This window comes from Phocoena phocoena, chromosome 13 (genome assembly GCF_963924675.1).
Source record: "Phocoena phocoena chromosome 13, mPhoPho1.1, whole genome shotgun sequence".
Lineage (NCBI taxonomy): Eukaryota > Metazoa > Chordata > Mammalia > Artiodactyla > Phocoenidae > Phocoena > Phocoena phocoena.
Window position 1 is genome coordinate 82,213,167 of NC_089231.1, and position 15,587 is coordinate 82,228,753.

The 15,587-nt window shown below is 34.2% G+C and overlaps 1 protein-coding gene across 2 annotated transcripts in view; it reads right to left on the reverse strand.

Annotated features, from left to right (window-relative positions):
- IFT81 (intraflagellar transport 81) overlaps nt 1-15,587 on the reverse strand; it is an 86,470-nt gene that overhangs the window by 57,772 nt on the left and 13,111 nt on the right. Inside the window, exons 9-10 of one of the 2 annotated variants that reach the window (XM_065889710.1) lie at nt 10,060-10,223; nt 8,434-8,529 (exon numbers count right to left, since the gene is read on the reverse strand). In XM_065889710.1, the coding sequence (XP_065745782.1) occupies nt 8,434-8,529; nt 10,060-10,223 (260 nt within the window). The remainder of the gene's footprint in view (nt 1-8,433; nt 8,530-10,059; nt 10,224-15,587) is intronic. The other variant, XM_065889711.1, reaches the window with a different exon arrangement.

Genomic DNA, 15,587 nt, shown 5'->3' on the forward strand with positions numbered 1-15,587 from the left:
CAAGAAGGGGGAAATCTTTAGTCTAAACCCTTTAAAAAACTCTATTGTCCTCCCTGTTTAAAAAATGAAAAAAGACAGATGATGAAGGAATGTTTCCCTCTATAGAACTGTTTCAGCCAAAAAAAAAGAGAAGTAATGATTAGAGTACCAGAATTGTATAGGAATTGATGGTATGCTTCCTCAACATGATAAAATAAATAAATATAAACCTCAGCCCAAACCAGGATCTTATTTAATAGACATATGAGCATATATCCCGCCAAAGTCTGAAACAAGGTAAAAATGCCCAGCATCTCCACTACAATTTAATACTGTGCTGAAGGTATTTGCACACACCATTAGACAAGAGAAAGCAATTAGAAGCACAAGAATCTGAAAGGAAAAATTGGAATTTTCACAGTATATGATTATGTACCTAAAAAATCAAAAGAATCTACAGGAAATAAATCAATAGCTTTCATAGACAAATCAGTCAGAAAACATTTGGAAAGAAAAGCCCTCATTTATAAAAGCAAAAACCAAAATTAAATATGTAAGCATAAGTTTAACAAGAGAAGTTCCAAAATTTTATGAGGAAAACTATTCAACACTCCTGAAAGATACAAAAATAAACTTGAACAAATGGAGAGACATACCATGTTTTTAGATAGGAAGACTCAATATTGTAAAGATGTAAGTTCTAAGGTAATTGATAAATACAAAGCAACCCTAATAATTTTAAAAGTATGATTTTTTTCTAGAGATAGACAAATTGATAAAAGAAGTTATTTGGAAGAATATACAAATAAGAATTGTAAGGGATTTCCCTGGTGGCGCAGTGGTTAAGAATCCACCTGCCAACGCAGGGGACACAGGTTCAAGCCCTGGTCCGGGAAGATTCCACATTCTGCGGAGCAACTAAGCCTGTGCACCACAACTACTGGGCCTGCGCTCTAGAGCCTGCAAGCCACAACTACTGAGCCCACATGCCACAACTACTGAAGCCCACACGCCTAGAGCCCGTGCTCCGCAACAAGAGAAGCCACCACAATGAGAAGCCCACGCACCGCAACAAAGAGTAGCCCCCACTCATTGCAACCAGAGAAAGCCTGTGTGCAGCAACGAAGACCCAATGCAGCCAAAAATAAATTTATTTAAAAAAAAAGAATTGTAAGGAAACCCTAAAAAAGTAAAACAACTGGGGATGAAAATGGCTACTTTTATTAGATATTAGAACTTGATGATAAAGTTTCTATAATTATAACAGTTAATATGGGTACATAAGCAGACAGGTCAACAGAACAACAGAAAATCTAGAAATAGATCCAATAGCATTTTAAAAATTTAAATAAAACAAAGGAGGACTCTCAAATCCATAGGGGAAAAATGGACTTTTTACCAACTGGTATTGGAACAACTGGATAATTGGACAGCCATATACAATAAATACCATACACCAAAGAAAAATTCTAAACAGATCAAAGATTTAATTACAAAAATTAAATCACAGAATTCCAAAAAGGAAACTTGAGTAAATTTCTCTATAACTTTCAAGAGGGAAAAACATTCCTAAATATGACTTGAAACCTGAAATGATAAGTGAAAAAATTAATAAATTTGATTTCCTGGGCTTCCCTGGTGGCGCAGTGGTTGAGAGTCCGCCTGCCGATGCAGGGGACATGGGTTTGTGCCCCGGTCCAGGAAGATCCCACATGCCGCGGAGCGGCTGGGCCCGTGAGCCATGGCCGCTGAGCCTGCGCATCCAGAGCCTGTGCTCTGCAACGGGAAAGGCCACAGCAGTGAGAGGCCCGTGTACCGCAAAAAAAAAAAAAATAATTAAAAAAAAAATAAATAAATAAATTTGATTTCCTAAAAATGAAGAACTTTCCCATGGCAAAATAATACCATAAACAAAGTAAAAAGGCAAATACCAAACTGGGGAAAATGTTACACTTATAAGCTAGATAAAGAGTAAATATTCCTGATATGTAAAGAGTTTCCAAAACTAGAAAAAAAAGGCCTACAACCCTATAGAAAAATAGGTATAGATAGGAAGGGACAATTCACAGAAAAAGAATTAAAATGACTGTTACTCATGTGAAAAGATGCTCAACCTTGTTTATGGTAAGATAAAAAAATTAAAACTATCATAAGATACCATTTCTCATCTACAAGGATGGTAAAAATCTTAAAGTTTGACAACATACTCTATCGGTGAGGCTGTAAGGAAACAGGTGCTCTCATACACTGCAGATAGGAATGTAAAATGCTAAAACCCCCATGAAGAGGAATTAGGCAATACTTTGCAAACTTACATCTACATTTATCATTTGATGTAGCAATCTCACTTCTGAGACTATATCCCAAAGATACGCTGGCAAAAAATTGCAAAGACATAAACAAAAAGCTATTTATTTAAGTATGATTTGTAATAGCACAAAAATGGCAACAACCCAAATGTCCATTAATGGGGATTGGTTGAATAAACTGTGGTATACCCACTCAGTGCAGTATGTCTGTGAACAGGAATAAGCATATCCACTAGGATGGCTATAATAAAAAAGACAGATAATAACAAGTGTTGCTAAGAATGTGGAGAAATCAGAACCTTCATACACTGTTGGTGGGAATGTAAAATGGTACAGTTGTTTTGGAAAGCAGTCTGGCATTTCCTTAAAATGTAAAATACAGAATTATCATGGGAACCAACAACTGCACTCCTAGGAGTATACTCAAGAGAAATGAAAACTTATTTTGAAACAAAAACTTGTACAAGAATGCTCCTACCAGCATTATTCATAATAGCCAAAAAAGTAGAGACAACCCAAATGCTCATCAACTGGTGAACAGAAAAACAAAACGTGACATATCCATACAATGGGATATTATTCAGTAACAAAAAGGAATAAAGTATGTACAGATACATGCTACATCATGGATATGTGGTCACGAAGGACCACATATTGTATGATTCCATTTATATGAAATATCCATGACAGGCAAATTTATAGAGATAGTTTGGTCTTTGGTAGGATTTGGGGGAAATGAGAAGTGACTGCTAATGATGGCTTTGGGGGTTATTTTTGGGGTGATAAAAATGTTCTAAAATTGATTGTGTAATGATTGCACAACTCTGTGATGTTAAAAACCATTGAATTGTAAATTTTAAATGGGTGAATTGTACAGTATGTAAACTGTATCTCAATAAAGTTATAAAGGAATAAAAATTATTTTACTATTCACAAGCATATATTAAGAAAAAAAGCATGGAGAATAAAAGTGTATAATATGCTCTTCTTTCTCTGACAATGGAAATATATGAATATATGTATATGTAATATTATTTTTAATGGAATAATAAACTATAAAATTAAAAAATACCTATGGGAGAAGGAAAGAATAGCGTGGATAGCACAGAGGTAGAGGCTAGAAACTTCAAATACTTCTTGTTTTATAGGTTTGACTTGGAATCATGTAAATATTTTAAATAATTATAAAATTAATCTCGAAAATGTAATCCATAAAAATCAAAATGACCATATATATTTATCCAGTTTCCTTTGTGGCCTAACCATACAGAAGAATTATTCCCAGTAACTTTAGAACAGTAATTTGACTATATAACCCTAGGGGGATATATCCTAAAGACAAAACAAACTAAAAAACAATTTTCAGTAGTAATCATATTTTTGATGGTAGTAGTGGTACTTTTATTTTGAAACTGTTGCATGTAATGCATGGATTTAAGCAAATGATGAACTATGTTGGTGCCAATGGAATGAAGCAAATAATGAATGCAATTATGTTGATGCTTCTGAGAACCAGAATTTTCAATTTGGGATAAGGAGGAAAATGGGAGATTGATGAGGTGAAGTAAAAACCCAGTAGTCCTTGAGGGCATTTCTTTGTCGAACAGACAACCCTACACTTTCAAAACACAGATTCCAATGTCTAGTCATGGGTCAATTTAAAAGGTTGAAGAATATCTACCATTGGTCACACTACAGGAGGCCAGAGACCATCATATTAAAATGGGTGTTGGGTCTCTTCCATCCAGAGCAAAAAAGGGGGAGGTGGGGCTTACTGTGGGAAGTCATAAACCACAGAGAGATTAACCTAATCATCCTGGCTCTTTTCCACACTCCACCATGCCAAGGAAACATCCTCTGAGCAGTCAGCATGAGAGTGCTTGGAAAAGAGTCATAATAATTACCCAGTATTTTCTGGATAGATCCTTGATACGCCTTCTATATGTTTCTTTCATTCTAAAGTTGTTCTCTGAGGAGCTGATGTCTTATTCCAATAATGACCCATGCTTATCTGCTCTGATATGAGGCCATCTACTGAGCAGGAATGAATACTGTAGAATTCCCTCCTATTCAGAGAAGCCATATCAAAAGGACTGCTAGCCATCAATAACTGAGCAAGAACTGTTTTTCTATAAACAAATATTGGGCAGAATGGCCCTCTCTGACAGCAAAGTAGAGATAAAAAAGTAATTCGCCTAACTTCATCTCCTCTATATTCCAGGGAATGGCAAATTGGAGATTTACTTATCTAGAATTTTAATTCATTCTTCAGGACCAAGTTAATAAAAGACCAAGAAACACCTGATTAAACTGGATATGGAGTATTTTGTAGACAGGGCTGCAGATTTTGGCTTTGTTATATTTCTGCTTTCTCAGTTAATATTTCAGAGCTGAAACATTCCACATTCCCCAGCAGTGTGGGGGCCAATGCAGGCTTACAATTCTGACTAAAAATCACCCTGTGCTTCTAGCTTATCTGAATTTTCTGCCCCTCACTAAGCATTACACTATCCAGGAGATACACTAGCAAGTTGTGCAACTGAATAAAACCCACACTTTTCATTTAGATTCTTGGTTCATAATAACATTAAATAGATAAGAAGCCAAAAAAATTAAAAACTAACCCTAATTAATCATTTTTAATGTTAGATGTAACCAATCCATTTTGAAAACTGAAAAATAAAAATAAGAATCAAGTTTTAACTTTTTTTATCTTACCATAAACAAGGTTGAGCATCTTTTCACATGAGTAACAGTCATTTTAATTCTTTTTCTGTGAATTGTCCCTTCCTATCTATACCTATTTTTCTATAGGGTTGTAGGCCTTTTTTTTCTAGTTTTGGAAACTCTTTACATATCAGGAATATTTACTCTTTATCTAGCTTATAAGTGTAACATTTTCCCCAGTTTGGTATTTGCCTTTTTACTTTGTTTATGGTATGTAGATTCTTTCTACATTTTGGTCAAATAAATTTTTATATAAACTAAAAACAAACAAACAAAAAAAAACAGTAGTCTTGAATCTGAACTGAAAGGATCAGTATGAACTCATGGTGTACTTTAGAGAGAGAAACAGAAAAAATACTTCCTAGCTCTGTCCACTAAAAAGACCTAAAGACAACGGCCACCCCAGTAGCAATGAGAAGTACTAATACCAGATTGTGGTCTGTAAATATCATTTCCTACTAAAACATATCAGGCTCATAGAAGAAAGTCTAATTCCAAGACTGGGGTAGGAAATGTAAAAGATGAGCCTAGAAACTATCTTAATCATACCAGAAAGCAAGGATGTTATCAAAGACAAATAGTATTTTAAAAGGACTCAGAAGTTAACTGGAAAAGCCTCCTACCAGCCAAAAATGGGACAATTTGAGCATCATTAAGGGAAATGTCTGCAACCTAAATTTCATTACATCTATGGTTCATAATAACATTAAATAGATAAGAAGCCAAAAAAATTAAAAACTAACCCTAACTAATCATTTTTAATGTTAGACGTAACCAATCCATTCTGAAAACTGAAAAATAAAAATAAGAATCAAGCATGTACCCTGACTTTCCTATATGAACTACAGGATAACCAAATAGCTGATGAGAGGAGGTTTCTCTTTTAAGAAGTAGTCCAGCTCCAACATCGCTAATTATTAGAGAAATGCAAGTCAAAACTACAATGAGGTACCACCTCACACCAGTCAGAATGGCCATCATTAAGACGTCTACAAATAACAAATGCTGGAGAGGGTGTGGAGAAAAGGGAACCCTCCTACACCGTTGGTCGGAATCTAAATTAGTACAGCCACTGTGGAAAACAGTATGGAGGTTCCTCAAAAAACTGAAAATAGAGTTGCCATATGATCCAGCAATACTACTCCTGGGCATATATATGGACAAACACATAACTCAAAAAGACACATGCACCCCTATGTTCATAGCAGCACTATTCACAATAGCCAAGACATGGAAACAACCTAAATGTCCGTTGACAGATGAGTGGATAAAGATGTGGTACATATATACAATGGAATACTACTCAGCCATAAAAAAAGAATGAAATAATTCCATTTGCAGCTACATGGATGGACCTAGAGATTATCATACTAAGTAAAGTAAGTCAGAAAGAGAAAGACAAAAACAAGGTCCTACTGTACAGCACAGGGAACTATACTCAATATTCTGTGATAAGCCATAATGGAAAAGAATATAAAAAAAGAATGCATATATGTATAACTGATTCACTTTGCTGTACAACAGAAATTAACACAACACTGTAAATCAACTGTATTTCAATAAAAAAAGTAGTCCTGCTAATAAATGAAGAAGGAATCATAGTATCAACATTTTATTATCCCTAATGAAATAAATGGGCAGGCACTGATAATCAATGGCACAAAAAAAATCACAAAAAAAGAGACAACCAGACATTAGTTCCTCCAAATGAAAGTATAAAATACCACTTAGAGAATATTCTTGACCAAAAAAAAAAAAATCAAAACAGAACCTGTTCAAGCTTCTAGATCTAATATATAGGAAATACAGGAAACAGAGGAACATTTTAAAAGGACACCATCAGGCTGCAATCAGTAAAACACCAACTATGGGAAATGCTATAGGATAAATAAACAAGTTTCAATTAAAAAAACTGCAAGAAAATTATTAAATGAATGGATAAATAAGTAGGGAAGAGAGGCTATAGATTAAAAGAGATTAAATAAGTAGGGAAGGGCTTCCCTGGTGGCGCAGTGGTTGAGAGTCTGCCTGCCAATGCAGGGGACACGGGTTCAAGCCCTGGTCTGGGAAGATCCCACGTGCCACGGAGCAGCTGGGCCCGTGAGCTACAAATACTGAGCTCTGCGCGTCTGGAGCCTGTGCTCCGCAGCAAGAGAGGCCGCGACAGTGAGAGCCCTGCGCGTCTGGAGCCTGTGCTCCGCAGCAAGAGAGGCCGCGACAGTGAGAGGCCCGCGCACCGCGATGAAGAGTGGCCCCCGCTTGCCACAACTAGAGAAAGCCCTCTCACAGAAACGAAGACCCAACACAGCCAAAAATAAATAAATGAATAAATAAATTAAAAAAAAAAAAAAAAATAAGTAGGGAAGAGAGCCTATAGATTAAAAGAGACAAATATATCAACCAAATGCAGTGTATAAATCCTGTATGGATCCTAATTAAAACAAAGCCACTGGGGGAAAAAAAAACAGGAAAGGAAAAAAAGAAAGAAAGAGACAATCAAGGAAATCTGAACATTGATTGGATTGGATATTTGCCAATATTAAGGAAGTAATAAAAGTTTTCAAATGTGGTATGTTAAGTTTTTTAAAAGTATTTTTTAAAGATACGTTCTGAGATATTTGTAGATGAAATTATATGAAGTCTAAGATTTGCTTCAAATAATCCAGTTGGGGCGGGGAGTATAGATGAAATAAGAATGGCCATGATTGCTATAGCTGAGGGACACACGAGGGTTTACTGAACTATTTTCTCTACCTTTGTATATGGTTAAATTTTTCCATTATAAAAAGGTTTTTAAAAAAATTCTAGCATCCTTGAATAATGCTTTGTTATGTGGCTCAGTATTTTCTGAGGTTACAGAATGCTCTTCACACTAAACTCTTCTTGCCAAGGTTCTTCTCAGGTAATCCATGGCTGTCATTTGAGCCTTCTGTCTAGAAATACATAACAACATATATACCCTCATGACTTTTGGATAAAATGATAAATGCCTTAGCACTAAAATTCAATTTATTCTGTATTTTTTCAAACTAACTTTAAACCTGAAAAAGTATATTGCCTTTAGTTCATTAAAGATTATAAATAGTCTTATTTATATCACTTAAAGTAAGCATTCATATAAAAAATCAAATTTCACACTCACAGATATAACCACAAAGAGCTCTATCACCACAGTTGGCAGACACTAAGGAAACTAAGCATTATCAGATATATTGAATTTCAAACCTGAACATGTATCTTTTGTGGCTTTTCCACAAATTCTTTCTTATAATCTGGAGATTAGCAATGACAGGAGAACATTTATTCTTTGCTTCCTTCTCACTTTAAGACTATCGATAACACAGACCATGGTATTAATGAAAATGTTCACCAACAAGATTACAGACCTAAATATGTGAGCCAAAAGGAGTGGTCTTACCTGTTGCCTATATAGTGACAGTTTGCCTTCAATTGGCTCATTTCTCATCATTTTCTTTTCAATCAGCTGACTGATCTGTGTGTTTATTTCATTTATCTAAAACAGTATGAAAATAAAAAGGTTAAAACTCTGCCTATGATTACCCAAACTAAGGGACATCTGGCCAAACAAAACTTTGAATTTACAGTTGTTATTATCAGTAATTTGATGGGAGGATCAGCTCCATTAACATTATGAGTGGGCTGTCACGATTACTTTTAGAGACAACTTGCATTTCACAGTTCATGATATATATTTACACAATTTGATTACTTACATGGATTTAACCATCTATATCTAAATTATCCTAAAGTATTCTACATGAAATATTTATATATTACTATCAAAAAGATGATTTCTAAAAATCTGAAGTTATCCCTTCACCTAGGCTGTGACTTTCAAGTAACTGTAAGTGATAAAGCAAATCCGGACTAACATTCCCCAGGGATTTAGTACAAGGAATTCACGAACCCAGCTGAGAGTTGACATGAATGACATCTAAAAACCCTTCCTGTTCTAATGAATGACCTATGATTCTATAATAGCTGTCATTTATCCTACTGATTAATCCAAACTTTTCTCAAATGTAGTAAAACTGAATAAAGCCAATAGAAGCATATAGTCCTATAATAAATTTTTTTAAATTACATGGCTTTCAGTATAACTATCCTTTGAAAAACTAGAATTTTCCTGTTAATCTTATAACATTAAACTGAGCCAAATCTGACTTGGACAACTAATTCCTATACATAAATTAAAAGAATAAAATCATTAGAATTATGTATTTAATTGTAGTGGCTATTAAGCACATTAAAGTCAAAATCTTTCAATCAATTTTCATGATATTTAATTATTATTTTAAAAAATATACATTTGATTAGTGTTTTTAGGGAAGAAAAATGTTATGATACCAGGTTTCAATGAGCATTACAAGCAAGTTTAGTAATTCCAAAGCAGGCATAAAAAGCTAATAAAAAACATTAGCTTTAAATACAAAATTGTTATAATATTATTCTTGGAAATAAAAAGTAATCACATTTATGATATTTAAAAAATTGTCAACTAAATTATTATATTCTGAATATATAAACTTATGAGTCAATCATATACATTAATTTATATATCCAAGTTACCCACTTTCCTAATCAGTTGACTAGGTTTTTATAACACCATGTGGATTAAGTGACAGCATTATGTGCTATAATTTCTCATAAAGAACAACTCCTCATAAGAGCTGTCAGCTCTTAGCACAGGTTAACTTAAGAGTCAAGAGTAGGACACTATAGAAAGCAGTTCACATAATTTTCACAGGAGTGGGGATGAGATAAAATTGGAAGCTTATAAAAAGAAGATGATTGTTGGGCTTCCCTGGTGGCGCAGTGGTTGAGAGTCCGCCTGCCGATGCAGGGGACACGGGTTCGTGCCCCGGTCTGGGAAGATCCCACATGGCGCGGAGCGGCTGGGCCCGTGAGCCATGGCCGCTGAGCCTGCGCGTCCGGAGCCTGTGCTCCGCAACGGGAGAGGCCACAACAGTGAGAGGCCCGCGTACCGCAAAAAAAAAAAAAAAAGAAGATGATTGTTACTTACTTTAGATTCAAGTTCGAGAAGATCAGAATGACCCATAGCAGGCTCTGAAACCACTTTCTGTAAAAAATGCAATTCTTTTTTCTTGTTCTCTAATTCTTTAGGAAATTTTTCAGTTACCATATATGAATTAAACTTTATCTCCTCCTCTAGCCTCTTCATTAAACCTATAAAAATAAAATAAATGAATATTCAGCCCAAGAGAGTAGGTGAAGTGATGCTTTGTACATTTTAAAACATAAGACCTGGATAGTACGGCACATCCATTAAAAGCATTCTGTATAATACCTAGTATAGAACAATAAAAGATTGGCCACCAAAATTTTTTGCTGTTAATTAGAGTGATAATGAAGGACAATTTACATAGAAGAATATTTAAATTATAGAAAAAGTAATATTATGATCTTTCCAAATTACCACCTAATTCTTTTACAGTCCACAATATGCAAAAATAACCTTTACGGTGCCAAACATTTTGTTGGGTCATATTTTGTCGTCTAAGTATTTAAGGAATCCATGAACCAAATGACAACACAAATGAAATCTAATCCAGGTTATTTCTTCTATAAGTGGTCATTTATTCTTCTTCTTTTGCAGTACTTATGATGCAATTTATATTTCTATTCTAATACTTCATAAATGGTAATACATTATCATTTTTAGCTTTAAACCAATGAAGATATTACTAAAGGTACAAGTTAAAATCTGAAAAAGAGAAATTATCTACATTCATAAACATTTTCAGTTTTCCATGTTTGGTAGTTTTGATTTTGTAAAGTATTAGTTTACAGTTAAGTGGCAACTTAAAATACATTTTCTTATTCTGGCAGAGTGAACAAACATACACATATACAGATTTTCAGTGAATAATGGTTTTGTTATAAATTCCCAGCCTTGAGAGCTTTAAAAAGTTTATTTCAGATCTTTCCATTACACATTTACAAATTCTGGCTTGACTTTTTAAAACACTGGATTTCCGGTTTAAGTAATCTACGTACGTAGATTGCATAATAAATCTCAGCCAAAGCCTTAAAATTATTTTTAGTTCTGCTGTGCTAACCGTATATTAATGTGTAAAAATTTATTAATGGTAAATTCACAAGTTTTCCATTCATCCCTACAATTTTCCACCTCTTTTTTTAGGGACTGGGGAAAGGAAGGGAAAAGAAAGTGTTTACTGAATCACACTATAATTAGGCAGACATTCCTATATGGTTTCCGATTAACTCTACCACCTGGCTTCTTTGGCTATTAGATGACTAGTTTTTCCACCTTCAAGTTCTTAAACATAGTGCATGTAATCAGAGATGCAAGAAATCAAAATCTAAAATGTTTTTAAAGATTTAAAATTCTTTAATATTACTTTCCTTATTTAAAAAAAGTTTCTAATTCTAGAAAATACAAACCAATCTATAGTAACAGAAAGCAGATCAATGGTTGCCTGGGGTGGGTTAGAGAGGCAGAGAGGGACAGGAGTGAGATATTACAAAGGGGCACAAGGAAATGTTTAGGGGTGATGGATATATTTGTTATTTTGATTAAGGTTGACAGTTTCACTAGTGTATATGTATGTCAAAACTTATCAAGTGTATACTCTAAACATGTGCTGTTTACTGTATGTCCATTTTACCTCAGTAAAGCTATTAAAAAACAAAAACAGAGTTTCCATCACATTTTAAATTCTTCTCTTAAAAATTTTAACTTATGAAAAGTGGACACGTTTCTATGCAGTTTTTTAAAAATTATCTTTGAAAATCCTGGTGAAATTAAATATAAGGTCACTTAAGATCTCCACAAACATTTTGATTAAAAACCCTCTGAAAATGTCTCACTGATCCTATTACAACTGAATGAGTAGCTTCTTTTACATAACAAATCTCAGGAATATGTAGAGTATAAAGATGAATTAACAAGTGAGTATTTTATAATACAGCTGTTACTCTGAAAAAATACAAATTATACTGTTATACTAAAAATACTTTTATGTTATTTAAGCAAACAGAAATTTTTTGTAAGCCATTTGTTGTTACTAAAAAATTTCGATGGACCTTATTAAACTAAATACCTGAAGCAACTGAACATCTGTTTAATTTACTCTTTTCCTAGTCTGCTGAATATAATCCTTAAGACTCTGCTTCCCAGAAAGATGTCAACAAATCAGGAACTCCTTAACTTCCTGCTCTCCACTCCCTGTCCATCCACAAAAAACATATATTGCACACATAATACCTTATTTTTATATTTTCAGCCATTTTTTTTTTTCTTACTTGATTTCCCTCCTACCCGTGGAAAAGATCATTTTCTTCCTATGCAGGGTTAAGGTCTCTACTCCCACCACCAACTATTTAACAGATTGTTTACTGAATGCTGGCTGTGTGTAATCTGTGTGCTAAGGCCTGAAAATAGAAAGAACAATTATGACTTGGTGACTAGCCTGTTTAGCTGTGTCAGAGTCAGATATGCCAACAATTAACATATTATGGTAATTGCTGTAGAACATTCAGCACAATACAGGGACACAATGGGAGCACACAGGAAAGGTTGTTACCAATTCTCACCTTTTCCTCCTGAATCTTCCAATCTTCCTTTGTCTGACTGACTCTCCAGCAATGTGAACACCACTAGACCACGACCCTGCCTCAATCTATGCACAGTACTATATTTCTCAATCATTTGCACACTCTCTCCCTTGCTTTCTTTTCAAAGACAAGCAGTCAGAAGAAGCCTGCCCTTTTATCTCTACTTCTTCCTCCATCATTTGCTTAGCTTACTACATTTATGTTCTTTTAGGTCACTCTGCCTTGGCATGGAATGTCTTCCACTCCTCTACCTCTCCAGCTTTAATTTAACTCAATTGCCACACCTCCAGGAAACCATTTGACTCTGTGTTAGCGTTTAGTGCTCTTTGCCTCTTTGTTCTCATGGGAGCCTGTGCTGAGCTCCATCGGTGTATTTGTCACACTGCATTGTAATTGTCCACTGCTTGTCATTTCTCCATTAGACTGTGAGCACTTTAATAGAAATAGCTTTTCTTTCTATTCCTAGCACTTAGCACAGTATCTGACAAGTAGCAGATGTCCAGTAAACACTGAATTAATGGACTATTGGTTTTGAGCCAATTACTTCTATTACTGCGTAACAACACAATTGACTTTACTGTTTAGCATCATCTACTAACATATTGCTTATATTAATATTTTAAACCAACATTTCGAGAGATACCCAAAACAGAACAACTTTATTTGTCCATTTTATTACTAAATAATTATGTATTTCCTGGCCCAAACAATTCTATTTAGGCTAGAAAGCCAAAGCAAAACAAAGTCTATCAATTCAAACAAAAAATGAAATATTACTAATACTATAAATATCTTTGGATATTCTGTTTAGTTACCAGAATTAAAACACAATAGCAAGAAATATTTAACCAAATAAGACTGAGGATAAGCAGAAACACATGTTCAGGCTAACATTTTAAGTTGTATTAAACTGTACTGATCAATCAATTTTTCTGCATATCAAATCTTTCAATTCTTATATACATTACCTTCATTTTCAAAAATTCACTATTAATGTTAAGTTCTAGAAATTTCTTAGCAAGGATAGACATATGAAAACAAATTGCTTATTGATATTAATTTTTAAATGGCTATAATTTAAGGAATTTCTTTTGAAGATTTATCTTAATTTTTTACAGTAAAGATGTGAAGGAACCTACATCAAACCCAAAGAACATATACTAAAAAGATATACTATATATAATACTAAGGAGGAAAAAAAGCACTAAAAAATTACTTTCTTTTGTCCTAAACATTCTCCTAAAAGGTGAAAACCTAGTGAATAAGGAATCAAATGACACCAACGACTAAATGCATGGCAACTTCCAGGTACTGCTTGAATCTGAATTTATGACTGAGAGGAGTCAGAGATTCTATGGAAAGCCACTAATTAATATGTATGAACCATACATTTTATAGGGAGTACTATACTGGTTTCTTAAATATCAATTAAATATGCCGTATTTCCTTGATTTTAAGATGCCATCAACTAAATTACAAATACCATGTGAAATGCATACATAAAGTATAAGATGTATCTCAATTGCAAAACCAATTAAAATGGCAAAGAACATGTGTCTAGAATCAAGGAAATACTGTATTATCTCTTTCAACAGCTTTACTGAGATATAATTTACCACACAGCCATAAAATTCATGTTTAAAGTGTACAATTCAATGGCTTTTAGTAAATTCACAGAATTGTGTAACGATTACCACAATCAATTTTAGACCATTTTAATCAGCTTCAAAAGAAGCCTCTATACCCACTAGCAGTCACCTCCTCCCCCCATCACCTACCAACACAGCTGTCCTCCCCTACAGTTCTCCAACCCTAGGCAATCACTAGTTTGACTTCCATCTCTATGGATTTGCTTATTCTGGAAATTTCATACAAATGGGGTCATATAATATGTTTTTGTGACTAGTTTCTTTCACTTAAGATGTTTTTGGGGTTCATGCATATTGTAGCATGTATCAACACTTCATTCCTTTTATTGTTGAATAACATTCCACTGGATGGATATGTTACAGTTTGTTTATTCATTCATCAGTTTAGGGATACTGGGGTTGTTTTTACTTTTTGGCTATTATGAACAATGCTGCTATGAACATTTATGTACAAGTTTTTGGGTGGACATATGTTTTAAACTCTCTTGGGTAGAATAAAATTGCCGGATCATATGGTAATTCTAGGTTTAATACTTTGAGGAACTGCCAAACTGTTTTCCAAAGTGGATGCATCATTTTACATTCCCACTAGCAAAGTATGCAGGTTCCAATTTCTCTACATCCTTGTCAACACCTGTTATTGACTGTCTTTTTTATTACAGTCATTCTGTATATTATATCTTAGAGTATAATATTTCACAGAATACTAGAAAAAGATAAATTAACCTTCCCATAGCTGGATATTTATACTGAAATATTTCTCCAATACCAATGAGAACTTTTTACTGCTCTTCCAATTTACATGGTCTCCCTTCTGATGAGCACACTTAAAAAATGCCTAGGATAGATTTGGTGGTATAATCTGGGATATCAGAACAATGTATCCTCTATGTAAAGCTAATGTGCCAGCAGAGCCAGGGATACCCATGTCATTAGCACAACCCAAAATATGAAACAACACTCAGTTTTAAGGGTCCAGCATTTTACTTTTTTTCTTTATAGCCCTGGCACTAAAACAACATTCACATTTTTTCCATCCATCATTCTCATAAAATCCATTCTAAGTATTTTATACATTCACACACCAGAGAGCCTCTCTCCATGGTAGTTTTCATTAGTTCACCCTCTGACAAAACACTGAAAGTGAATTTAAAAACCACAGGTGGACACTTAAGGATGTCTTCATCAGGGCTGTCACTTACTAGCTAGGAAATGATGCCCTAAAAAATGCTGAGCTATCACTTGACGATAACTAGTTCCCATTAGTAAGGAAGACTACTGATTTAAATTAATATTCTCACTA